Source organism: Paramormyrops kingsleyae, chromosome 12, assembly GCF_048594095.1.
Source record: "Paramormyrops kingsleyae isolate MSU_618 chromosome 12, PKINGS_0.4, whole genome shotgun sequence".
In the NCBI taxonomy this organism is placed as follows: Eukaryota; Metazoa; Chordata; class Actinopteri; order Osteoglossiformes; family Mormyridae; genus Paramormyrops; species Paramormyrops kingsleyae.
The window spans coordinates 18,162,969-18,190,538 of NC_132808.1; the positions used below are offsets into that span (position 1 = coordinate 18,162,969).

At 42.7% G+C, this 27,570-nt stretch overlaps 1 protein-coding gene across 1 annotated transcript in view; it reads right to left on the reverse strand.

Annotated features, from left to right (window-relative positions):
• The window catches only part of LOC111842617 (phospholipid-transporting ATPase ABCA1-like), a 163,064-nt gene that overhangs the window by 41,110 nt on the left and 94,384 nt on the right, over positions 1 to 27,570 (reverse strand). Inside the window, exons 33-39 of the mRNA XM_023809414.2 lie at positions 17,585 to 17,679; positions 17,126 to 17,234; positions 14,214 to 14,288; positions 12,778 to 12,950; positions 8,773 to 8,950; positions 7,510 to 7,625; positions 4,517 to 4,661 (exon numbers count right to left, since the gene is read on the reverse strand). Coding sequence (XP_023665182.2) covers positions 4,517 to 4,661; positions 7,510 to 7,625; positions 8,773 to 8,950; positions 12,778 to 12,950; positions 14,214 to 14,288; positions 17,126 to 17,234; positions 17,585 to 17,679 — 891 coding nt within the window. The remainder of the gene's footprint in view (positions 1 to 4,516; positions 4,662 to 7,509; positions 7,626 to 8,772; positions 8,951 to 12,777; positions 12,951 to 14,213; positions 14,289 to 17,125; positions 17,235 to 17,584; positions 17,680 to 27,570) is intronic.

Genomic DNA, 27,570 nt, shown 5'->3' on the forward strand with positions numbered 1-27,570 from the left:
GGAAAAAAAAAGCTCAGTGAAGCTGTCAGAAGCTGGGGGAAGATGAGGAAAGCATATGGGAGAAAAAGACGGAAGCACACAAAGCAGGAGGAAAAGAAGACATAGAACATCCTATGCTTTGCAAAACTAGGGAATGCTGAGTTACGACTGGTATAGCTGACACACTCAGAGGGAAGCTGGGGTGATCGGGAGCACAGAGAGGAAATCTGTGGTGATCTGGAGCATACACCGGGAAGCTGAGGTCATCTGGATCACATATAGGGAAGCTGAGGTCATCTGGATCACATATAGGGAAGCTGAGGTCATCTGGATCACATATAGGGAAGCTGAGGTCATCTGGAGTAAACAGAGGGGAGCTGAGGTCATCTACATCACATGGATGGTAGCCGAGGTGATCTGTAGCTCACAGAGGGAAGCTGAGGTGATCTGGATCACACAGAGGGAAGCTGAGGTGATCTGGATCACACAGAGGGAAGCTGAGGTGATCTGAAGCATAGAGAGGAAAGCTGAGGTGATCTGAAGCATAGAAAGGGAATCTGAGGTGATCTGAAACATAGAAAGGGAATCTGAGGTGATCTGAAACATAGAAAGGGAATCTGAGGTGATCTGGAGCACACAGAGGGAAGCTGAATGCCTGAGCTAAATTCTGAAATAATGCTTCTGCAATTATGACAAGAGTCATGGTGGCACAAATGCTACTGGAGGTAGAGTGAGATTAAACAGTCTCCGCATGAATATTCCTGCACAGTTTCATTACTAGGAATCTCACTCAAGGATAGCGCGTCTTCCTCTGCCTGCGGACTCATGGCAGCCACACTCAGGCAAACACCATTTCACACTCTACATGTGCCTGATAACAAAGCTAGCATCCATGCTCCCAGTCCCCATATCCTGAAAACGGCACAGTGCTCCTGTCCTTAGCTATGAACCGACAACTGATGGCGTGGCCCACAAAAATCCACTGGATTGAATAAAACAGAAACGAAAAGTCACATGTGACCGTCTCATCTATGAGATAAAACATAATATTGGCACTGAGTTATGAAAAACGCCGACAAATTCTGGGTCTTTGGTTTATAAACATCTGCTTACCATTAAATCCAATACTGTATGAGCATCAGTTGAATAAAATCATGGGCGAACCTTCAAGATAATTTGTTAAACAGTCCAGTCTGGTCATGATGAATAGGGTGCATTTGGATTAAGATAATTAATAACAGTTGGGAATTATAGGTTACGTCACTAAACCTTAGTTGCATTGCTCGTAGTCTGCAGTGACCCACACAGCTTTGGTGTGAAGAAAGAGAAGAAGAAGGATCCACTCGGAAGGAAGGAACGAGGCTCTATCCTCTATTATTATCAGTCCCAAAAACTGAGTATCCAGTAATGGCTGGGTTAATAGAACAGGAAAGCAGATTAAAGAGTGTTAATTCAATGGTAATAATGTGGGATTCATTCCCTCACTGATCTTTCTAATAAACATCAATCACTACACAATTGCTACAAAGAAAAAGGGAAAAAGGTTTAAACAGTAGAGCTGATTCTGCGGAGTAGTTCCATGTTGCAGAATCACAGCTGAATATGGTACATCTGTTTCACTGCCATTTTTTGTTTTATTTACAGCGAAAACAAAGCAACAAGGCGCGTCACCCTGCCTAGGAAAAGCGGCTGGTTAAAAGATGAATGGATGAGCAAAGTATAAAAAGAGAACAAAATCAATGCTAACTTTACTGTTGAAGAGGTGACACTGAACACTAGCCTGCAAATTAAAAATTATGAAAAAAAATAATAGTAAAAGGCTTTTATTTTCACTTTACCAATATTTTGTTTACAACTTATATATATAATAATAATAATAATAATAAAAAACTATCATACATTCTTTGAAGGGTGTTTTTTTCAGCGAACATTCATGTTGACCTTGGCGCTTGGCAGGAAAACAGAAGTAATGTTCTTATCTAGCACTGGTTTCCATAGTGACACCTGACTCAAATAACATGACATCATAGCACATTATAGGAGGATGTAAACCTTTATTTCTATACCTAAACACAAAAACTATGTTAATACGATAAAGGATGGTGGGTAGCATATTATCCTGCTGCTGTAATATGTACTAACTACTCCACCTGAAATGCTCAGTTAAAAATAGCCAGCTGTTTAAATGGATGGAAGCTTTTGCAGCCACAAAATATACACTAAAATAAATACGTGGAAAGACAAATGTACCTCATTCTCCATCTCGAGTGAGATATTTTTTGAGGTTATCCATGAGGAAGATGATCAAAATTACCCATATCGTCACCTTTAAAAAACTATTTAAGATTAAAAATTAAAACGTCATCATAATAAACATAATAATAAGATTAGATTATTAGTCTGTTTTCTGGACCAGAACAAAATCAGTGAAGAGGAGAGAACAGTCTAACACTTTCGTAGGTATGCGCATGGGGATGTAACTTAAAAGTTCCAGAAATACTCCACACTTCATAAAATGCATGATTAAATGAATTTAATAAAAATTGGTTATTTACTAACAAAAAAATGAACAAATATGTCACCGGTAATTCTGTCTACATGGTATTTGACAAGGGTATAATTTATAATGAAGAACTCATTGGCTGGATGTACAATACATGACATTGTCTTGTCTCTCTCTCTCAACCCCCCCCCCCCCCACCCCCCTGCCCCCCCAACCATTATTATGATCTCGAAACTGCAGATCTGTGGCAGCTTTGCCTGCCTTTGCCCGTCCGCTGCCCGTCGCAGGCACCACGCGACTCACCGGGGTCACACCACGTCTGACACGGTCTCACGGACGAGACCAGCTCCATTTGATACAGGCAGAGGGAAGCAGAGAAACAGAGAAACGTACCCCCCAAGTGAAATGGGGGGTGGAAGGACAGCTTGGTTGCTCCTCCCGTTCGCGTTTTGTGTTTCCTTTCCCTGCCTGGACCAGCCGGTCAGCATCTTACGGACCGTGATTTATTGAAGCGGACTGGCTGTAACAACCTTAGGCCCCGGTTCGGGAATTCATGTTGTGCCAGACGAAATGAGTGACATGAGACTACAGTCCGCTGTGAGGACACTTGCCTCTGACATTTTCAGCCCTGATAATTCAGTTCAGCTGTGAGGCAGGCAAACAACAGACCCCAAAGCTTAACATGGGGAAATCTGTCAGCATTAAATCTGCAGAGTAGCTCTCTGGGAGCAGTGACTTCGCCTGGTGAACACGGTGCAGCTGACGTTAGCCGTATAATGGAAAGCAGCGCTGGGATCCTACTGCTGGCCGGGGTGACACCAGTGCTACCGTCTGGAGAGGGAATCGGTGACTTGACAAAGTTGGGCAGCCTGCTTTCTCATCCAGCCTGACAGCATCACGACAGGATTCTCCGCACGGTAAACAATGCCCTTGACAACTAATATGTAGTGGAGCTCTCTCATGAAAAGGCAGTAGTCGAGCACAAGTGTCCTGCCCGTACAAGGATGATGGTTTCACTGGGTTGTAAGTTCACTAGCTGATAAACTACGTATGCCTTCGATGAGAAGACATATTTACTGCAATGGGGACCAGTCAAAGGGTGTTGACCGTCACGCATTAAAGTTAACTTCAAAAAGTCAACAAAAACTGCACCTCCCACCCAATTAGCTAACACAGTTTAACCTAATTTTAGGGCACAGATACCAGGACTGCAACTATAACATAAAGTTCGGAGGGCGTCTTCTTTAGTAGATTGTGCCAAACAAGCAGTGGAAGCATATTACAAGGGGGGTTCACACTTGTAATTTTAGAATCTGGCTACTTGCCTGATCATTAGCAAACAAATTTCGTGATATGAGGAGGCGGAGATTCAAACCCATAATTTTACTACATGGCTACATGCCTATTATGTAGATTTTTTTTTTTTCGGTAAAAGGTTCATACATGACACAGAGATGATATATTTTAGTGCAGGAAGGTGAAGCAGGGGGTTTTGTTTTGGGTGTGAAGGGGAAGCGGGATGCTGAATTTGGAAGGAAGTAGAAAACTCCGAGACAGGATGTTCCTGATTCCTGGAGGAGAGGGAGATGCTAACAAGTTAACAGAAGAGGCTTGGTGCAGTTTCACCTTTAAAAACACATGGTGACACACCTTGGTACAAGGTGTAATGAAACCAACAAGTTCTAAAAACAGAAACAAACTTCAGGTATCTAAACAGCTCCTGAGAGCCAGAGGAAGAACAGTATGGGACGGAAAATTTTTTTTTTAAACCGTGTACCGCACCTGTCACAAAAAATTATTGCAAAGGATCAGTAAAAAATAGCATATGCACAATTATCTAATATATGATATTAAAAGGTTTAGAAAAGCGGAATCTGTAGTTAAGCAGTTATATGCTCTGCTTTTGTTTAGGTAAATTTAACCATTTGGCTTTTTGCCGTTAACTTATGCTTTACATTAAATATGTCACGAATATTTTTCTTGGAACACAGCAGGGAAAAAAAACCCAATAAACAAGGAAAACTGACAGCTCACCTCATCGTCAAACATCTCCATGACAAAGGTGGCCACGCTGCCATTAATGCCGATGAAGAGGTTGATGCAGGTGAGGACCACGTAAGCCGTGCTGGGCACGTTGAACACAAACGACGCAGGGTACATCATGGGAGTGATGGACCAGCTGGGAACGGCAGAACGCGGTTTAATCAAAGAGCAGAAGAGTCAGCGTTAAGGTCAGACGTACAGTTCACTCTTTAATAAGATGACTTCCAGCAGTGCATGACTGAACTGACACACATGGCTGCAAATTAAGCGCCCCCCTCTCGCCTGTGGTGGGACATTTAAGCGAAGGGTGACTTCAAAAAGCAACACCAGCCTGCTGGCTAGTAAAAACAACTGCGTGTCGGACCACATTTGGTAACACTTTAGTTTAAGGTCTGATCCTTAACTATGAATGAACTGCATCATGGACGTAAATTATGGGGGCCGATGTACAATCAAAACCAGCCGATATATGGTGAGAAGAAACAAGGCTCTGGACCCCCTTAAATGGGTGGAAACCTCAACTACCCCCAGTGCTCAACCCATGGTTATGCCCTTGTACTGTATAATAACAATTATTTAATAATATATTAGTAAATAAAATAGCTCACTTACAATCGAGTTTAAAAATGTATTACAAACTTATCTTACTATCTCACAAAGTATTTACGAAAGAGCTTATAACTGTTCAATTATTACTGATTTCTGAGTCTTACTAACCCATTGTTTTATATTTGCAAGTGATTTACAAGCTCTTTATAGTAACTACCTGGAGGAAGATATCACATTTCTAAACTTGTTTGTGAATGATTTTTTATATATTAAAATATTATCAAATGATTAGCGACAACTTAATGGCAACCATCTTGAGTAGGTACGAGTAACTTAGTAAGTTACTACTGAAATAAAGAATATAAAGAAATATAGTAATTGCATGAAATACATGAACATACGTATGATAACATAATGATGGAGGAGCATGGGATCAGAATATAACACTTAGTTTCTGGTTAATTAATACATTAAGTAAGAGTGCACAGCTACATTATTTGTGTCCCCTTAAGTAAAGTGTTACTAGTACAGTGGTACCTCAGATAACTCCAGATTGAATCCTAAAAAGTTTGGGTTCTGATCGAATTTTCCCCATAAGAAATAATGGAAAACCAATTAATTGGTTCCCGGCCCGAAAATATTACACGTAAATATTTTTTTTTTTAGCATTTAAACACAAAATGAACCGGATAAAACAAGAAGAGCATATACTGTAGTAAACACATCTAAGGACATTTATCAAAACAGTAATTTGTAAAGTAAGAAAATAAATGTATCCAAAATATGTGTAAAGTTAAAAAAAACAATGTGTCCTGCCCCGATCCTCCGCTCCTTCCGTGTGCCATGCCCCCTCGTTAACCCCGTGTGGAATCCCCGTGTGATCAGCTGTTTCTGGTTGTTGTCATTAGTCCTCTGTATTTAGTCTACGTTTCAGTTTGTTTCCCCAGTCCGGTCATTGTATTGTCCGTCTGCGTTTTGCCGGCCTTACCTGTAATTAAACCCCGTATTCTCCGATACCCTGATGTCTGCGCCTTTATCTCCATTCCGTCCCCGCTCGGCACGACAATATTATTATAATTAAATGTATTAATGGTTTATTATCAATATTAAAATAAATAATAAGAAATCTTTATTTTAAAATGTATTTTATTATATAATAATAATTACTGCTACTGTCTATCATTGTCTAAATGTATTTTTCCTGTCTAAATATATGTATTCAGCTAGTGTAAACATGCACGATGCTATCACAGCGAATGCGAGGCTGAAACTGAAGCGTTACCCTTTGTTTCCCCGCGCGTACAAGTTATCTTAGGTCGGCGTTCACGGTTTGACTTCTGAGATTCAGAATTTAGGCAATTTGTTTCCGAACTGGTTGGTTCGACTTTTAAGAAATTCGAGTTCTAATGAGTTTGAGAACTGAGGTACCACTGTATATTAATAGTTAAGGGGTAGACCTTAAACTAATGTGCTACCCAACATTTTTACTGGGCCAGTTAATTAGTAACAAATATCTGTAAGACTGACAGTGTGGCTATCGACTATTACACCTAAACAAAGCAGACTTACAAAAAAAGGTGACAACGCAGAAAAATCTTGTAAAGGCCCATTTTCTTGATGGGGAATGAGATTCTCATATTCACATGTTATGTAATCCTGCTTTTCCATGAAGTATATATATATATAGATATATGTATATATATATATATAAAGATTAGCATATGTGTGTGCCTATTCATATATATGTGTGTGTGCACGTGTGTATATATACAAATTCAGCTGGCTGTTGAGTTACTGAGTTACTGAGATGTGACCAGCGGAGTGCATTTTATTCTCCTCATCCGGAGCTCCTGGAAAACGTCCAGGAGCGTGTTGGCTGCACACAGAGGAGCTGAGGATAAATTCCAAAAACGTAAAGCGAGTTCCCCCATTATAAAAATGAAGGCAGCTTTAAATGCCCTGCTTATATTCATATTATGAGAGGTGTTTTGAATGAGCCCAGCACAGATTTCATCGCGCTGGATTCCTGCTCATCCGCTCTAAAACCAAATTAATTTTAGAAGCAGCGCTGGGCATTTCCAGGCCAGTGAATAATAGCATGTGGCAAACATGGATGCAAATCAATTCAATAACCTACACACGTGACATGCAGTAGACGCCTGAAAGGGAAACATGCTGAATAAATAAGATTCTACTTAGAGATCCTGTACCTGAGCACTGTCTTCATTTCTCTACGCACAGTAGATTTCACTGCACACCACTGCACTTGGAGGAGAGCAGTGCTGTTTGCTCAGTGCTGCTCCCCATAGGTTCCTAGCCAAGTCGCTAATGTCACACGACCATAATACTCAGCATTAAAGAAAACCTCCATTTATTTCCACTTAAATTGTTTGCCTGTCCCCTATGAAGTGTAGCAATGTCCAGTCGGCACCTACCCATAGAGGGCAAGCAGAAGGATGAGGGCGGGGAGGTTCGCTGGGGAGACGTAGGCTTTTTGTTGGAAGCTCAAGAAGATGATGATCACTATCAGACATGGGACTATGTAGTTACACTGGAAGACAACATCATAAAGTCAGAGGTCAGAACAGGCCAAGTCCGTGTGATCCTGCAGAAGGAGGATCTACAGAACTAGCGAACACCACCTTCCTCAGACCTTCTGGGAGATCTTAATCACAGGCCATTCATTCAGCTTCTCATTAATTGGATATCACTGCCAATTCTTCCCTGTAAACTCTTCCCAGCTCGCATGTACAATCATTTGAATCTGCTCAAAAGATGAAAATGCGACCATCCCAAACTAATAAAAAATAATTTATTCACAATATGTATCAATCTACTCATCATTTTAATTATATTTAAAGCATCATCTCTCTCTCTCTCTCTCTACATATATATATATATATTTTTTTAATTATTATTATTACTTATTCTGGATGCTGAAGAAACAGCTAAATAGTGTCCACAGTAAACAACTCAATTAAGCCTCCGACGCGACACTATGCATTGGCATCAGGGCCTTGCATGCAGAACATTAAGGAAGAGCTGCCTCACTCAGCTAAATAAATGAACACAGGAGATCTATTACACTCAGGCCAATAAAGCTGGAGAAGCTCACTGCAAATGCAGCAGAAAGTGCTGGCAGACACTTTGGGAGTCTCGTAGCTAATGGAGCACTAAGACTGCACGGCAGAAGATCAAGAAGATTGAAGATTACAATGAACAGGATGACTAGGTAAATGGCCGGGAACGCCTGACTCCGGCCATTTGACAGACTGCACAACAGCAGTTTGGCCAGCTTGCCTGCAGTTGTCCCCGTTTCCTGCTAGATGAAATGTGGCTGCTGTACATGTCTCTCCCGGTGACTGTTTACTGCGGTTATACAGGAGGACACGCTCCCAGAATAATGGTTCTTTTCAGCACCACTCGATTCAGCTCAGCTTGTTGAGTCTGATGAAATGAGAACCGCTCAGGACATTGTTGGTTTAGCGAGGTCTCATGACCTTCCTGGCCTTGAACTTGGACAAATTTATTTTCTTTTACAGTGGGAATATTTGTACAGCCAGAACTAATATTTTAGCAAGGCAATCCATGATGTTGTGCATAATAAACAATTCATTAACTACGAAAAAAAGCCAGTCTGGTCTGGCACATCCTGCTGATGATGCTGCCTGAGGAGGGAGTGAAGTTGGGAGTCCTACCATGTCCCAGGCGAAGCTGGCCACCCAGTACACCACCGGGTTGATCCCGCTGACGAACTGAAGGTGCTTCGCCTTGGTGACACGCTCCTGGATGAGGAAGAGCACAAAACTGGCCGGGATGAAGGACATGGCGAAGATCACGCAGATAGACACCACCACGTCCGTGGAGGTCGTGGCTCTGCATGGGGTGACAAGGTCTCTAGGTTGATCTCATTCTGTTATGTTGCAGTTGCTTCTAACATGGCATGGGACTCCTACACACTCAGGAGAAAAAATGGGCCTCATTAAGGAAGAGATGAAAGAAATTAAATAATACTTCATTCACCATTTTGTACAAATATAAGTAAATTGGAATTCTTTAGTTTTCTCAAATCCCATTTTGCTCTCCTTTGAGACAAACGTATAGAGGTGAGAGCGAAGTCTGGCATCCAAGTGGATCAGCCATTTACCCAGAGCTCCTAGAGCATTTTGGGGGATTTAAGGACCTTAATGGCGATGCCACTATTCTTACACTCACACACAGGATTCAAATCAGCACCCAAGAGATCACAGGTACAGAGGACTAACCCACAGAGTCACATATCCGCCCATAATTAGACTCTTTAAGCACCGGATTAAAAACTCGTAACAACGGGCAATCAGCCAGTTACTGTACACTCAGTCTTGCATTGAACAGAATAGTGGTCAGCAGACCACAGTGGTAAAGCAGTCTGGGTAGGGAAGACGAAGACCCTCTGGGTGGTCAACACCACGAAGCTGCATGAAAAATGGCCATGGAGCTGTAACTTAGCCTAAAAACTATAGAAGAAACACATATGAGCAAAAACCCAGCAGAAGGCTTCTTCAGTGCCGATACAATACAAACCCTGCAAAGTATCTCGTGCACTTGGCTTGCATATGTGCGTGTTGGCAAACCCGCTTCAGCATTTGGTCAGAATATAGTAGGAAGTGGTCTGTTCCACTAAAAATCACTTTCTCCCGCACTAAGGCTTGATGTGGTTGAGCTTGCGAGCGGCTACAAGCCATTAGACAGTGAATAATGAGTTCTGATGTGGAGGATGAGGTTCAGCTGTATACAATTAAAATTCATTGGTTTCCCACAACTTCCACGGCACTCCGCTGCACGGTACTTCCAACAAGATGACCACTAGCAGTCCTGAAGTAAATACCTAACCACATCAGTCTTTAAACCTCCATTTCAATGTGCATTTTTTTCATCGTGTGTGGCTTCTCAAACAGTTCGACACATTGATTAATTGATTACATCTTACAATAATTAAAATTATAACAAAAAATGTCAGATAGACAAGCATATGATTTTTCAAGGACTAGACATCAATTTTCCTTAAACACTTATCTGGTACACGGTCACCCTGGACAGGAAGCCAGTCCATCACTGAGCACACAGGCAACTTAGAGATACCGTTTCACCCAACCTCATGTCTCAGGATGAGAGTAAACTAGAGTACCTGAAGAAGAGTAATGCAAACTCACGGGGACCATGCAAACACAAATGGAGCTGGGGGTGAAAATGAAATCCCCAACCTTGCAGTGAGCCTGCATTGCAACTCATTGAGTCACCATCCCTTCTTCAATAAGGATTATTAAAGTTGAATCACATTACCAATCAACAACCATTTCTCAACCTTAACAGGTTCTTGAACTCATGGGTGTAAATTATGGGAGGATGTGGGGTTGTAACTCTCCCAATAATTAAAACCAGCCAATATAACCCCCTGGACCCCCTTAAATGAATGGAGACCTCAACCCCGACAATGTTCAGCCTAACGTTATGCCCTTGTTTGTACTGCACTGGTGTCTGCAACAGTCCATATTCACCATAAACTAAAAGCAACAGTCAAATAGTGTAACGCGACGATAGCTATTCTAGTTCGAGGACGTGCTCACTAAGCGCTCTGCATCAACTGAGAAATGAGGCCGCAGCAACCCACCGCTGCGATCCAAAGCACCCGGTGCTCCCTCTCCAGACGGCTGGTGAGGTAATTAACATATTAAATAAGTCACCAACATGGACCTGGCACTGTGTTCACCCGCTCAGTCTGGATGCAATTAGGCCATATCAATATGAAATCAGTACCGCGGCATGCAGGACCAGATTCCAGCAGGTTTGTTTAAACAGGCTCACCATGACGAAGGCATGCCTGCACAACTAAATAACTGGTACGATAACCTTGAAGGTAGGGGATCAGAAAATGACTGTGAAGAACTTAATGACAGTGCCCCCCCCCACCCACCCTCCAATCGTCAATGTAATAACACTTCTGATGATTTCAGAATAACAGCCAAGTGCTTAACGTACCAATTCGTTCCTCAGTACTAAGGAGAAATGTCTCTATAGGCAGTGTTGGGGAAGTCACTCACAAAAGTAATCCATTACAGACAGAGGTGGAATGTTCAGGTCCAGAAAGTACAAATACAGACCAAGGTTTTGTTTCAACCAACCAGCTGAGTATAAAGAGCCGCAGTTACAGAGTACTCAACTGGTTTTGTACTTTCTGGACCAGAACTTTCCACCTGAATTTGTAATGGATAACTTTTGTGAGGAACTTCCCCAACACTGTCTATAGCAGGGGTAGCCAATCTTATCCGCAAAGGGCCGGTGTGTATGCAGGTTTTCGCTGCAACTCCCTAATTAGGTCACTAATTAGAGGACTGATCGGCTGTCCTCACACCTGGGTTTGAACAGCTGTCCTAAAGGTTATCCCAAAAACCTGCATACACACCGGCCCTTTGCGGATAAGATTGGCCACCCCTGGTCTATAGGAAACTGTCACTGCTAGAGAATTTTAAGGTGGCTGAAGGATCTGTAAACACACACTAAAAAAAACACCTTTGGCTTCTCTGGCCTGGAAACAGGTTTATCACAGGTAAAGGTGATAAGGCTTTCAAATCTCACTGGTGTGCCAAAACGTGCCCTGGATACCAGAAGAAGTGACGCAGTGTGTGAGCGCACGTCGATTTATATTTGGGAATGTTGTAAAGCCGGAATGTGATTTCCGAAAGCCACAAAGGCCACTCCTGTGTGTGCAGCGTCCATCTGGGGCCCAGGAACACGAAGGAGACGCATCTCTCTCAGCCTCTGCTTATTAGCGCCATGAGCGAGACCCCGGATCAGGCGGAAAGCAAACTCTCCTGGGAGAAACGGAGCAGAGGTAGCAGGAGCGTGAGATGAAGGACCAGGTCTCCTCTCCTGTGGGGTCTCTCACCCCCTCCCCGCTGCTCGTCTCCCCAGGCCGGGGAGCTCTACATTAATCCACAGATCATGAGTAATAAATTGCGATGAGCCTGCAGGCTCAAACGAGGATGGGGGGGGGGCTGCTGTCTGGCAGCATTAATTATCCACAAGTCCTCCGTCGTGTCTGAGTCATCGCTGTCAATCTCCCTCAAACACAGCAGGAACACATAACCCCCCCCCCCCGGAAACTAAGCCTCCTTGGCACGCCATGCCCTGCGACGCGCCAGCCCGCAAAGGCGGCGTCCTTGCAGCACCAAGGCTCAGGACCGGCTCCCGGCGCTAATCCACGGGTGGCACAGGACACAACGCGGCAAAGTCAGCCGGTCCCGAGCGGATCAGCACGTCTCGTGCACACAAACACACACGCACCAGCAACGCAAGTACACACCTAAAGTGCATTTGCGAAACGTGTGAAACCCTGCCAGTACAGCTGAATTTAAACATATAGTCAGTCAGAAATTAACAATATTTTACCTTTATCAGGGAACATTAAGAAAACTGAAAATCAAAATATTGGAAAAACTCAAAAGAACTAAAGTATTTTAAACAAGTCAATACAAATATAAATATTTAATTAAAAAATAAATCTTGTATTTTGTACCCCATTCTCCCCTCACTCCCTTGATACTAAGGCTCTCTCATTAACTCTTTCCCATTTCCACCCATCTCCCTCCCCCCTTTCCCTCCCTCCCTCATGTATCCCACTTTCCGTCTCTCTCCTCTCATTCCCTCTCTCCATGTCCACTTACATAGCGACAAACGAGAGCTGCTCCTTGGTCAAGTTGAGGGGGTGGTTGAAGACGGAGATCCCATACTCTCTGGGGTTCTGCCGCTTCTGGTCCAGGTTGCCCCGCAGGATGCCATTGTTGGCCACGTTGATGAAAGACACCATGGAATGCCAGCCCTGGTTGTAGAACCACACCTGGAAGACAAAAAAGGTGCATGTTGGTAATCTCCCTACTAGGACAGGAACTCTTACAACTTTAGAAAAGGAGCAAATCAGACACCTCAATCTCAACAAAGACAACTGGATTATTGTTTCCAGTGTTTCCAAAAAGTAGTTAAAGCCCCTTATTGTTGTCGTACGATTAAGGTATAGAATCTTTCAAAGTGTTCAGCTTTCAGGATGTTCCCAGAACATTATCCCACTACTACAACTGCCACTGCAACGTTAAAAGGATGTTCAGGTAATGTTATTGTACTGACATTGAGAAAACCTTTGTTAAAATGTAAAATGAGGAAATAACGTCCCCTTAATGCTTGGGGCAGCTTGTGGGCTAAGCCTCTGTGGCTGTCATGTGAAGGTTACCGGGTCAAGCCTAGCTTTAGAATGTTTGAGGGTCTGTGAGTAAGGCCCTTAACTCCCAGCTCCCTGGGTGCCACAACCAGTAGTTGCCCTTCAAGGCCAGCTTGCTCTCACGTACAAAGAGCAAGTTGGTTGAGGAGTAAAAAGAATTTCCCCACAGTGATCAATATAGTATCTATCATTATTGTTATTATAGTAACAATGTTCTCTGACGACTTTGAGAAGATCTTCAAATACCGTTGGCTAAAATTCTGGGAATGTTCCCTGTTAGCTGGGGCACCACCACTCACTGTAGTAGGAAAAAATGTGGTGTAGGAGAACCTCAATGGAAAATGACCCTCATAATACCCTTTCAGCCCAGTCACAGAAGCAAAGCCTCATTGTACACATCCTTGTGATGTGGCTGGGATGCTCAAATGACATGTAGAGTGAAGAATGTGGGCTTCCCCACAGCAATATCCTCATCGCATATTGTGTATGCTTGGAAAGAAAAAACAATTTCAGCACATGAACAGAGGAAACCACTATTTGAAGCATGTGCTAACAAGCATTAGATAATGAGGAATGCGGCATGCATGGATGGCAGAATGAGAGGCGTTAGAATTGTATGTAATATCCCTGCCAAAGCAAGTCCTTAGCTGGAACACTTTAAGGCAGGGGTGGGCCAGTTTGTATGCAAGTTTGTGGGTTTTAGGTAAGTTGTTCAAACCCAGGTGAGAAGACTCTTCCGCCAATCAGTCCTCTAATTAGTGATTTAATTTGGGAGTTGCAGCGAAACCCGCATACATAGTTGCCCTTTCTACATAAGATTGCCCACCCCTGTTTTAAGGCCACTGAAATACATGTAAGCCCCTGTGCAGGCCTGGCTTTTGTTGATACCTTGATATTATCCTTTGTCCCAAGTTGTTTCAAGAAGGTTCCTGCCTTCTGAAGAATGTGATCAATTTCATTTCCCTAAGAGATGAAAAGCAACAGATTTTTAATTGGTCACACTTGGAAAAACACATCTCTTTCCTGAAATGCAAAACATACAGAAGTGAGAGGTTAATCTTCGAGTCGTCACTACATAGCGTGACACTGAGTACATAGACTAGTGGACTAGTTTTATGTATGAACACAGGAGAAAAACAGAATAAATACAAAAAAATATATAACCAAAGAATTTAGTAGTGGTCTGTTTTGCTAAGACTTTGTGGACAAATGACACCGTCGCCATCCAAATGAGCTTAGTTTCGCACAAAAAGTGAGACAGCCTTTGCCAGGCCAATTAATCCCTTTGTTGTCTACTAGTTATCTATCAGGTTACTGAGAAAACCAGTTATTACACTAGGACCATGTAAACAAGTCATACATCCCAGTCATTTAGATTCAAGGATAGCAGAGGGTATATTATGGGGGTGGATCTATCATATTGATAGTCATTTATGAATATTATTTGTGGATGTGACTGTTAGCCACAATCAGTTGTAGACTATAAAATAATGGGTAGCCAGAGGTGTGTGCAGGGTCATGGGACAAGGGTCTGTACTGTAGGTAGGTCTAACCTTTAGGAATAGGCAAGATGGAGAGGGTATTTTTGGCTGCAGTATATTATACCAGCTTTATTTTGTTGCATGTTTAGCAGCTCAAATAAGGAGTTTTGGTTTGATTTAAGGTCTGCAGTATGTCTGAATGGAAAGACACTTCAGCATCTATAGTCTTTAGCACGCAAACTGTGCTGTGGTATCAGGTTCTGTCGCACAGGGATTAGTGCACTGGCCTTGTACACTAGGGGTCATCAGTGCCAATCTCGCTGGGGCCTTAGCTTTATGTGGCAGTGGTGGCCGATTGGTTAGGGAAGCGCACTTGTATTTAAAAGGTTGCTGGTTCCAATCCCCGACCACAAAGTAACACTGAGGTATTCATAGTAAGATGCCGTCACATATGAGTTAAATGCAGAGGAGAATTTCAGTGCTGCCTGCTGCAGTGTATCAGCATTGACAATCAATCACTTTTAACAAAAAGTCACTAGAAAAATTTAATTTTATTAGTTTGTTTTTACATTTATTGGAATCAGATTGAGTTATTGTGGTTAACAATGTACTTTCCAGTCCTGTACATGTAGACATTTATCCAGTGTAGATGCCTGGCACCGTCCTGAAGTTCACCATGTGCGATTTCAGTCCAATGTGTCATGTAAAAGCAAGCAGTCTAGTACCATCATTGTCCATCTAAGGTCAATAATAAGCCCTTTCTGTGTATCCAGCTTGTGCTTTCTACACATAAGGCTTGGTGAAGCCGCCACCTCTGCACCGGAATTATCTGTTACCTCACATTTATTTATACGCTCAACATGCTTTTAAGGGAAGAAAAAAATATCTACGGAGGGCATTTACAGAATCTAATCCATTCCCTGAAGTATTCTCCCTCCTCAAGGACAAGGCCAAACGACCTGCGAACAAGGAAGTAGGAGAAACGCAGTGAAAATCGATAAGCGCCTGGGACCTGCTGCCTCTTGACAGAACACTTTAAGCGAGGGTTATTTCTTCCAAAAAGACATGCTTTTTTTTTTTTTTTTTTTTTTGCTTTTTTTTCCTTGTGTAATCTTTAATGTTAGGCTGAGTGACTTCAGACAACTTAAACTGTCTACAATGGCTTCTCAGTTTTTCTTAAAGGCCCCAGAGGGAACCGGTCTCTTGCTATGTTCGGGGAAAAGTGCACTTTCTTCCCTAATTTATTTCGTCCATCTATAAACCTGATCGTGGAAGGCATTCTCTTGTGTAGAACAGTCTGTAAGAAGTATCGGCTCAATTTGATACACTTAACGGCATCTTATGTGCTAGGGACAGATGGAATAAAAAATAAAATTTTAGTAGAGATAAAAATAAAACCGAGGATGATGATTTATAACAAAAACAGGCTGAATTCATATTGACATAAGTTAACTAGACACCTTATTTTGCCAAGTGAATATTTGACACACAGACCTAAGTGTCTCCAAAAATATCGATTGGGTTTTGAACTGTGGCAGGCAGAGATGATGCTTTGGATCTTCCCATGTGTGAAGGCATTTCTACGCAGCTCCGTTCATGACATAACAATAAAAATTATATATATTGTAGCCACGTTTTAAAATATTGTGGGAACAAATAAGTAAAACGTGGCCACAATTTAACTAAAACGAGGGAATGAATAAATAAAACGTGGCCAAGATATATACAATTTTTATTGTTATGTCATGAGCAGGGTTGCACAGATTTCTCTGTCCTGTTCATTCTTATGAGCTAAAATATGGCTCTTAAGAGAATGAAAAAAAGCACCCAATCAAAAGTTGAATGCATGCTCCTCTGCCAAGGTCACATGCATCGGATGTCTTCCAAGGAGATCCCGAAGAAGATGGGTCTCTTTGAAAACACCCAATAATGAGCAAGCTGGAGTGAAACACTGAAACTCTTGGCTTTTAGTAATACATCAGCAGCCTCGTGATGACTGAAGTACATCTGAGCTCATCCTTTGAGACATTGTATCCAAGGTACATGTGGGGTGGAGCTATTTATGTACCATATGGTCTGAAGCCCACATCTCAGATACGTTAAAATATATAGATACTGTAGCATGTCTGTCTTGCAGTGAGTATTATGTAATCTCAAACCAACAGAAGCACGTAGCAACACACAAAAGACACAGTCATAAACACTTGTGCTTTTCTCTGAGATGACCAAAACACGTCTCTTTGTTATCAAATCTCATTCTTCGCCCAAGTGTGCATAAAAGGACATGCAAATGCCACCCCTTAGACCCCAGATCCTTACCAGAGACTGGGAATTAAAAACATTGCCCAGCCGTCTTAGAGCCGTGCCAATCTCTGTTTCATTCATCTGGACCTGCGAGTTGACACCACCGACTGAAATTCCCCCATACCTTGAAAGGGACAAATGACAAAGTAAGTAAGTATAATACTCAAGTAAATAATACTCACAATACAATTTAATACTCACATGCACCGTAGAGAGAAGCTGGAGTTGAACTCCTGAATAAACTGTCAATCTAATTCTTTCAGAAAGGTAATAAATTTGAATTATAGTAAAATACCAAGCTATAAATGATTAAGGATAAAACTATGTATGTGGAAATATACATTTATTTAGTAGATGTGTTTCTTAAAAGTGACGTGAAAGTGAGGCAGATAATACAACAAAATTAAATATAGCAATTCCCTTTGAAAAAATGCCGCATACAGAAGCAGCTTTTCATTTGCTACATCAAAGTACCTTATTTTGCCAGATTTCTCATAGGTCTTCAGCAGAAAGTCAGTCATGTTCATCCCGGTCAAATTCTGAAGGGTATCAGTAGTGTTCTGTAGCCTCTGGGGGGAAATGGGGTTGAGGGGAGGCATCAGAAATTAAATAATAATGCCTCAAACTCACAAAACGCATCAACAAAATAACTAATAACATGCAAAGTCATTTCCTACAATTGCTACATTTTTTAAAGCCTAAAACAATATAATATTATTTATTTTGTAAAGAATGATTAACTAAGGACTGCTAATTTCTGAAGCAAAGGGTTAGCAGATAAGTCAGAATCAGACTGCATCCAGCATGCTCTACGTGTCCATGCCACAAATAAGATATTAAGGATGTTTTCCTCCTCAAATCCTTCTGCAAACGTCACGTACGGCTGCTGTTCCCTTTCATTCATCAAAATCATGCTCTACGCATGACACAAGCTTTAATAAACCAGATGCGACTATCGGTGATGCTCGCACGCATTAACAATAGCCACGATGGATATACACGACCTTAGAACACAACAGATATCTGGGTGTAATTGTCAATTAGGAATGCCTGCGTTTAGAGTCTCATTTCCAACCAGCTCAAGGCGACAGTGTCAAAGACCTTTAATTAGGGCTGCCCAGCATAAATAGACACCTTCCAACACATAATTAGGGAATGTAGCACAGTTGTGGGCATTCTCTGCAAACACGACACCCCATTGAGGCTCATTCTGAAGATTCTCCCTGACGATGATTAGAATTCTTTCCAGCAAGCTTAATGAAAGCTATTTATTAGGGGCCAGAACCCAGCCAATCCAAGCCATCACTCTGTCAGTCTCACTTGCTTCTAGGATTATTGCAGTAGCTATAAGCAAATATAGCAGGCTGGGAAAAATGTTTGGAGAGTGCCCACTGCTGATTAACTGTGTTTGAACGTTTTCTATTTGTCATCCTGTAATGAAATGGATATATGCAAACCAAGAATGTGGTAATTAATTCCTTTTTTCAGACTGAAGAATCCAGTAACTTCTTTTGTGATCAAACAAATGTCAGGAATACATATTCAAGATATAATTTGTTTACACAGCCTTGAGACGCACCAAAGGCCTTCACTTGGCAAATGGTAAAAACCATTCCAAGAATTTCATCATCAGGGTTGCTTGGCTTCAGGACAATGGGTCAACGGCTAGCCAGTCCAGAACCGGAATCCATCTGTGGTTTGTGAACCTCAAGAGCCACAGAAGGGATTTCTTTCCTTTGCATAATTAGCATTGCTCTGCATTAAGAAGCAGCATGTGTTTAATTACTTTGGCTGCCTCCCACATTATTCCAATTAGTTACGTACACAGGATTTCCACGGTGAAAAAAAATAATAAAAAAATTCCACCACATATGTAATACCATGGCTTCCTCAAGGGTTTACTGGTGTGCCTCTATAAATCAATAAATCCTTCCAAGGCCAGGAGAGAGGGAAAAAAGGAGCAAGGGGAGAAGAGGAGAAAAAGGGAAGAAAAGGAGGAGTGAAGAGTAGACGTCCTTTACATCAATGTTTCCCAACCCAATCCTTGGGGACACCAAGATAGTCCATGTTTTTGCTCCCTCCCAACTCCCTGCCAGACAGTCCAAATTTTCGCTCCCCCCCAGCTCCCTGCCAGTCAGTTCAAATTTTTGCTCCCTCTCAACTCCCTATCAGACAGTCCACATATTTGCTTCCTCCCAACTCCCCGCCAGACAGTACGCATTTTTGCTTCCTCTGAGTTCTCTATCAGATAGTTCGTGTTTTTGCTTCCTCCCAGCTCCCCACCAAACATCCAAATTTTTGCTCCCTCTCAGCCCCCTACCAGACAGTCCATGTATTTGCTCCCACCCAGCTCCACGCCAGTCAATACACGTTTTTGCTTCCTCCCAGTTCTCTACCAGACAGTTCACGTTTTTGCTTCCCCCCAGCTCTCTACCAGACAGTTCGTGTTTTTGCTTCCTCCCAGCTCCCCGCCAGACTTCCACACTTTACCTCCCTCCCATCTCCTTCCCAGACAGTCCACATTATTTGCTACCTCCCCGCTGGAGAAAAAGAGAAAGAAAACAATACTTGATAAAATATCCTATAAAGGGTATTATCATAGAAAGGAACACCATAAACTGAGTGTAGGTGACATTGTTTTTGAATCTCGTACCAAGCCGGTCTTATGGCTATACTATATGTATCCTTTCGCACTGAAGGAAGCTGTAATGAGACTATGAAACTATGTTTCTCCACCTGTCACGTTCAGTGTCATCCAAAGAGGCACATCAGACAGATGCTTGTGCGAGGGGCAGCATGAGTGTGATCCTGTGTGCTTTGTATACGTGCTCACACTGGTGCGAGGAAGTAAAAGAGCCAGCTTGTCTAGTTAACATTTGATTCTGTAGGAGCGCTGTCTCTTTCAATGCAAGCCATAGGCAAGTCCCAGATGCCAGAATTGCTGTCAGCCAAAGGCAAGGTCAACGTAAAGCCTCTCCGACAAATAATGTTTCATTGTTACTTGGCTGCTGGGCACAGCATGAGCTGAGGACAGATGTGGAGTCAAAGTCATATACAACAGCCAACCCACCGAAAGATTTACACTGTACCAATAGTTATGTCAACAGTACAATCACCCTTTAAATAGACAGATGTGGCATATACATAGTCAGTGATGTATTTGCAGACATCTTTCTGTACATTTTTGCCAGTGGAAGTGAACATGGTTGTTGACCTAAAATGAGAAGATGTGAGAAAATGACACAGTGATTTGATGGGGACGGAATCAGAAGCTGTAATGGGTATTGCAACAAACTGCCGGATAGCTCAAAGACAAAGGACCAACGGCACTGGCTTCCCATCCTAAAAGCCCTGCTGTTCCTCTGTGATTCATTCAGCTGGCCTCCAATTTGCTCCCACTTATTAAGCATTTCTTTGTCTTTGCATTTATATATCAGGTAACCATATTTCATTAAAAAAGTTTAAAAATAATTAAAAGTTGGATTCTAGAAAACAGCTTGGAAGGTTGCTTATTCTTTGAATTCTATGTGGTAAAATAATTGGCTGTTCTACTATTAAAACAAAGTATATAATATTGACACGCCAAGGTTTTTACAGGGACAGACCAGAGTAGCCTTATTTCAGAAGTAATTTTAATTAAACCAAGCCTGGATGTGAAAACAAAACCAACGGCACATTTCTTTTGAGGCTGCTTAGCGTTTAATCTGCATAATGTTCTGGGCAGGATGTTTCACCAGATAAAAATATTTTCCAGCTATAGTTGTTTCTAGGTAGTCAAACGGAAGGGTCCATAAATGTTAGTCTGCCCTCCTTCAGAGATTAACTAAATTTAATTTCTGCATCCTGCTCATTCTGCTAAATTCCTGTCACTGGGGTTAGAGGCCAGTGGTGAACATTACTGCGCTATCCCGACTTACACAGCAAGTACCAGACAAACTCGGAACCTGGCAAAATGGGACCTGAAGATCTGACGCAGCCGCTGATGGCCCCCACATTTTAACCTGCCTGTCGCTGACCGCACCTAAACACCAGCTAGATGCCATATTCCATAAACTCTCTGATCCATGAGCTCACCTGCGCATAGACGTCTACAAGAAACAAAGCATCCCTTGTGTCGTGATGTCACCTGGCAAACACGCTACGATCTCTGCTGCTACAGCTGACTCACCACCACGTACAAACTTCTGCCTCAATCAAATCCCGATCACAACCCAAGCAGCCAGTTTCATGCAATGCTGGAAATGCTGCAGATGTTAAACAAAGAGGCGGACAGCTTTGACCTGAAATTAAGCGCGGTGGTTGCGATTTTTCTGACTTCCTGTTATCCGTTATCTACTCTGGAAAGTGCGATTCATTCCTCGAAGATGGCTGGCGCAAAAGCCTGAATGCTCTGTGGCCCATGGTCCGGGAAAGCATAAAGGAGGGCAGGTTAGCACAATTCCTTAAGTCACAGGGGCTGCAACAAATTTGGAGCATAATTGGATTGTTCTGAGTTCAGGGCCTGATATGATATGCTTTATGGGGCCCAAAATCTCTAGCGGCACCCCTGCCCACGGTAATGAAGCCAGAGCAGAGCATCGATACAATGAACCAATCGCAACTTATGACTTTTCATGCTGGAAAATTACTGTGGTTTCATCGATTCTCATGTTGCTATGGCAACAGTCTGATTTAGATACTGTGGTGATGAAGTTTCTGGATATTAAAAAAAAAAAAATCAGAACTACTTCCAGCTGAAGGACTATTATAAATCGCATTCATACTGCATATTATATACATAGCACATTTTGTATCTAGCATACGGCCAACTTTGCAATATTAACTACAAAATGTTTGCATTGGTCAGCCAAGCAAGATCTTTTCTCACTCTCCTTAATAGAAGTTACTCCTCAGAAGGCGTCCATTACCAGACGTCGGCGTTTGTGATCGCGGTGGCACATCCAATTCCTGCGAAACTCGCTCATTCTATAAAAAGGTCCTTGGAAGGCCTGCTACAGGCAGGCAGAGACAGGCAGAGAGAGGCAAAGACAGGCAGAGAGAGGCAGAGACAGGCAGAGAGAGGCAGAGACAGGCAGAGAGAGGCAGAGACAGGCAGAGACAGGCAGAGGGAGGCAGAGAGAGGCAGAGACGCTTGATTGGGGGAAGAATCAGGGGACTTTATTTGGGGACGGGAACGGAGACGAGTTTAACAGAAACAGTGGGGTGGAACCAAAAAGGAAGACAGTGGATTTGCCGTCAGCGTGGAGGGAAAATGGGTGAGAGAGAAACAAGCCCCCAGTCATGGAAAGGCTTACAGCAGCATGTGAGCTCAGGGATCAGACTCTCTGGGGATGAGAGAGCACATCTCAGGCTGATATGAGGCTTGGTAATGAAGGGCAGGTGAAGTGAATGACAATGCATTTCAGCAGAACTCAGAAAAGTCACAGATGTCCACACCCCTGCTTTTGGGTTGGGGGGGGGGAGGGGGGGTTGTGTTGCGATAACGGGATCATCCCATTTTTCTTCAGGTTGAGAGTTGCAGCCCAAGGGGGGGGTCCAAGGTGACTTTTTGTAAGGGGCCCAGAATTTCTAGTCACACCCATAACTACAGGCAACCACTAGGGAAAAATAAAAAATAAAAACAGACCGCTTTAAAGGTCTGGATCTCAAATTGTTGTTACTCTCAATATATTTCACATCCTTCGAGGCATTTAAAATAGATTCCACATAAAGATCATTTTTCAAAATTAGTGTTTTGAGCAGTCTTGATTGTTATATTGCTGTATACTTCAGTAAAAGTCTGAAATGTGCTTTTATTGCATGTCTATTTCTGCACTAGATTTACTGCCTTTTTATTTCGTTAATAGCTAATGTTTAAGGAATGCATCTCTGGGACTATTTATTTTTCCTTTTTGTATGTTTGATTATTCAGTTATATCTCTGTTCTACATAATTACCAAGCAATTCATTTAGAATGAAATCATGCAGTCTTTCAGTGCATCTCCAGGTTCAGGAATATTAGTCTGCAATATGCCAATATTTGTAAATTTTTCGCGCTCACAACATTCTGTCATAATTTACGATTTATTTACATTTGTGAAGTTCTGAACAGTATAAAGAACTGTCTCAGAAAGTAACTTACGGTACGACCACCTCAATTAAAAACTTTTGGGTTTTCCAGTTGTCGGCTATTTTACGGATCTGCTAAAGAATTATTTTAAGTCTTTGATGAGGCATAACAGTGAGATGAGCCGCCGCCACACGCTGGCGTCCTCAGAGCAGGTGCTCGGAAGCTGGAAATAATCATCACAGCCTGCAAACATGCACACACACACACACACACACACAGATATGGATTTGCATGTGTTTAGACTGACACACCTATTGAGCTTGCAGGGCAAACACATCCTAGAATTACAGCGACTTTGAGATTGGTCCCTGCGGAGGTTTTCACAAAGGCCCCGGTGTGCATCACCGTTCCTCCGCAGACAGACAGGGAAAACACACACTTCGCGCCTTGCTTTGCTGAGAATCTGTGGCATTCCTCTTTTGTATTTGTGCAGGAGGTAGACAGGGAATAAGAAGCATCCAGTTAAATGGGTTATTAATGGCATAGCCCTCTCCCACACTGATGGCCCTGAGACCTTATCCAGTCACGCTGACTCACTGAAGTGGGTGCAATGCGCGCGATAGGCAGGCAGGCGGTCCGTCCTCATATGTCAGATCACATGCCCCACTCACCTCACACCAGACCCTGATGATGCCACCCAGGGGTCATTCAGGGGCTGTGGGAGTTTCTCCCGGCTCTCAGAGCTCGACACGCGCCGCTACTGAAATCTATGTAAACTATTTGAGACAGTAGCCTAACAACAAACGCCGCGATTTAAATCACTGGCCTCGCAAGCACTCGCAGGTCTCTGTGACAGCAAAACACAGACAAAACGACCCAAAAGCTCTTTAAAGCCTGATCCATGGGACCCAGCTCGGCCACAGAACCATCCACCGTGGGCAACAAAAAGCAAAGCTTTTCATTTGGCTGACACTGGGGAAAGGAATCAATCACAAAAGAGAAAGGAAGGCAGATATATGCCATTGTATAAAGAATGAATACCTATTCAGCTGCCAAGGTTAAATATCAAGAGATAATTAAATTGGTCAATATTAAAGTTTTGATAATAAGGGTAATGATGCATGCGGTATCCATGGGAACAGAATTTTCATTCATCTATAACAAGTTCTCTTCCGCGGCCCTATTGCTTTATGTCTTCCCTGCCCACATTTTGAAGGACACCATGTAGAAAATCAAGGAAATGAGATAAAAGAATCTCCTCCAGCACCTCTTCGCGATGTCATGGTTAATTCAACACAGGAGCTTCTCAGGTCGGGCCCAAAAGAAATAAAAAATGATCAGGATGTATCTGGACGAGGCCCGACCGAGCGGCTACGCCCGTCCTCGGCTGGCTGGTGGCCGGCGGCTCCTCGCTTGATCAGTGGACGGCATGCTGTGCAGTCCCGAGCCCCTGCCGTCACCGCGCAGCTTTCCTCTGGTCCTCTCTCTCTCAGCCGCGGAAGATGCTGGGCCTGCTAGTTCTGCCCTTTTCAAGCGAAGCGCCACGCGGGTGGACAAGCCCACTGTCCCCATGGCAACAGCTGCGAGGCGGTTGACGGGCGGAAGTGACATTACCCCTTCGTTTCGTTTGACAGGCTGAGCACCAGCTTTACTACGGACTCTGCTCAGCCCCCCCCCCCCAAAACAGATAGTGGTTCCGCCCTCCTTCCTACTTAAAAACAGAGACGTAACCAGAAATTCTTGACCCCGTGATAAATTGGCCCAATTTTATGTATAGTTTTACGTATTTTAAGGTTGCTGTACAGTGCTGGGCCCTCAGAATCTGCCAGGGTATCTATACCTCTATTGTAGCCCTATGTTGAGACAGATAACTCTGTAATATGGAGTCAAAGAGGTGTTTCTTCTTACATAATAACGCAAGAATTTTTACACAATTTAAAACTCTGTAGTGAAACGCAAATGTTATCGAAGTACATATGCCTGTCTTCTCTGATTAACACCTTGCGGTACCTGAACCTGATCTTTGCACCTAGAAAGAGGTCGACACACATCACAACACCAGAAGGGCGAGGCCTGACCTCAAGAGTTCAACCGATTATCCTATGACAATACAGTACCTAAGCACAACACACAGACTTTCCGGTTTATCTAATGCTTGAGTTTGGTTTTCTTTCATAACTAGTTCACACTGAGCATTCTACACCATAGTCAACACTGCTTCATGTCAAGAGAAAAATGCTTGTCTATTATTATCATAATTCTCTAATAAATATTATTATCTTTGATAATTCAGCACATAATGAAAGACTATAAATTTAATATGAAATATATCACAAATACTTCATAAGAAATGGCAAAAATTTAAATGCACGTTATCATTATGATTATTGTATATTGTGGGAAGGTTGTTGCATGTTGTATTCAAAGACGAACCGGCGTTTATAGAGACGTGGCGTGTGAAGGTGCGCTGTGGCGGGTTGCAGTGTGACGTCGGGGGAGGGACACGGACGGGCAGAAATGATCCCACTCTCACAGGACACCAGCAACGCTGGCTCATTGGGGGGCTCTTCCCCTCAGCACATCACCTGGACAACACACCTACACCCTTCAGCTCCGTTTCCACAGCCGTCTGTCACTAGGTGGTGCACACAGCAAATCTTTCACGTGCCCAGCGAGCCATTGAGGCCCGTCTGCGACTTATCTCTGTAGCCGGCGTTAAAAAAAAGAGAGAGAGAGCGAGGATCTGATGCGGGATGACAATAAATGTACCTTACACACACAATCATCCAAGGGCACCTACATACACACATCCACAAAGACGGAGATGGACAAAAACATCACCAAACACAGAGACACAAACGCACGCAATGACAGACGGATATGAACACAAAGACATGGGCACCCACACATGCACAGCAACCTCCACAGGACTCCAGCGAAACCCAGAGCCTATCACGCTGAATAAGAATGAACACAACAGTCTAGTCTCCAAAGGTTCCTTACTTAATAAAAGGTTGCTTCACAGCAGGCAGTGGGATAGATACATCTCACTTTAATTGGCCTTGCTTTCTATTTCGTCATTCATTATTTATTATATAACAAAACTTGCACCCCGATCAAAATGCACTTAGCTTGTAGCGCTTCTTTCACAGTGACACAGACAGCATATACTCTGGTTCTTCGTGTAATTTAACACACAGGTGACGGGCATATTATTTGCACACATGATTCAAGTCTAAACGTTTACGAGCATGTGGCAAAACCTAAGAAAAGGCATCTTCTCCAGCTTCCCAAAGTACGCAACCAAAATAATTGGCAACTTAAGCCCTTAACACTCATCTATCTGAGTAACTATAACAGTTTCATATTCCCACTGTATATACAACTAATTAGACTAATCGTGTTACTAACAATCAAACAAAATACATGACCTGAAACGGAACAGTGCATCAGGCATATGAAATGAGTGCCCCTGCTAATTTGTTTTCTAGTTTGTTCGCATCAGGATCATTCATGGCACTTGAGGGCATGAATCATAACACTCTCCTTAGCATGACCTTTAACCCTTGTGACCTGACAGCAGGCTATCACCTCTAGAAATGCAAGATGACATATGCATGAGAAGAACCAGCAGCTCATAGGGGTTTTAGTTAAACAAAAATGTTCTGAGGGCAGAAGGAAAAATGATTCGTTCACAGAGTTAACCAATCAGATTGTCAAGGAGGTCGGTCCAAGCAACTAAAGGAGGTGGAACCAACCAATCAGATGTCTTGGTCCTACCTCCTCTACAATCTGATTGGTAATCTCTATGAACCAATCATTTTTCCTTCTGCCCTCAGACAAATTTTGTGTAAGTAAACCTCCCAAGAATGAACCAACGCCATCAAGAGCTTTATCCAAAAATAGGTGGCTTAAGAACGGATGTCTGACCGGGCTGTCTGGAACTCGTTCTTCTCTGATGCGTCACAATCTGTCTGTCATCATCTCTTCTCATTTATGGCTGCTTATCACACAGGTGGCACAAGTAGAGGCCTTCCGAGCATCTGGCAGACAAGTCAGGCTGGGCAAAGGGGAATCCCTGCTACAGTGACAGCCCAGACACATACAGGCTGTGCGGAGATAAGGGCCCTTAATTTGAAGTGCAGGCCTTGTTTAAATTTTAACAGACTACTTAAACTTTGAGGTTTTGGTAGATTTTCCAATTAAAAATCAGAAAAAAATAAAGACCTCAGAAGAGAAAAGTTGTTATTTTCAAAGTTGATGAGACAAAGTTATGCACCCAGAGCTGGGAAAAAAGAGCACTTAGAGAAAGAAGACCACGACTTCTTATTTACTTCTTGGGCGCAAATTATTCCAAATGTGTCAGAGTCACAGTAACTACTAAAAAATATATTATAAAATAAAAACTGGG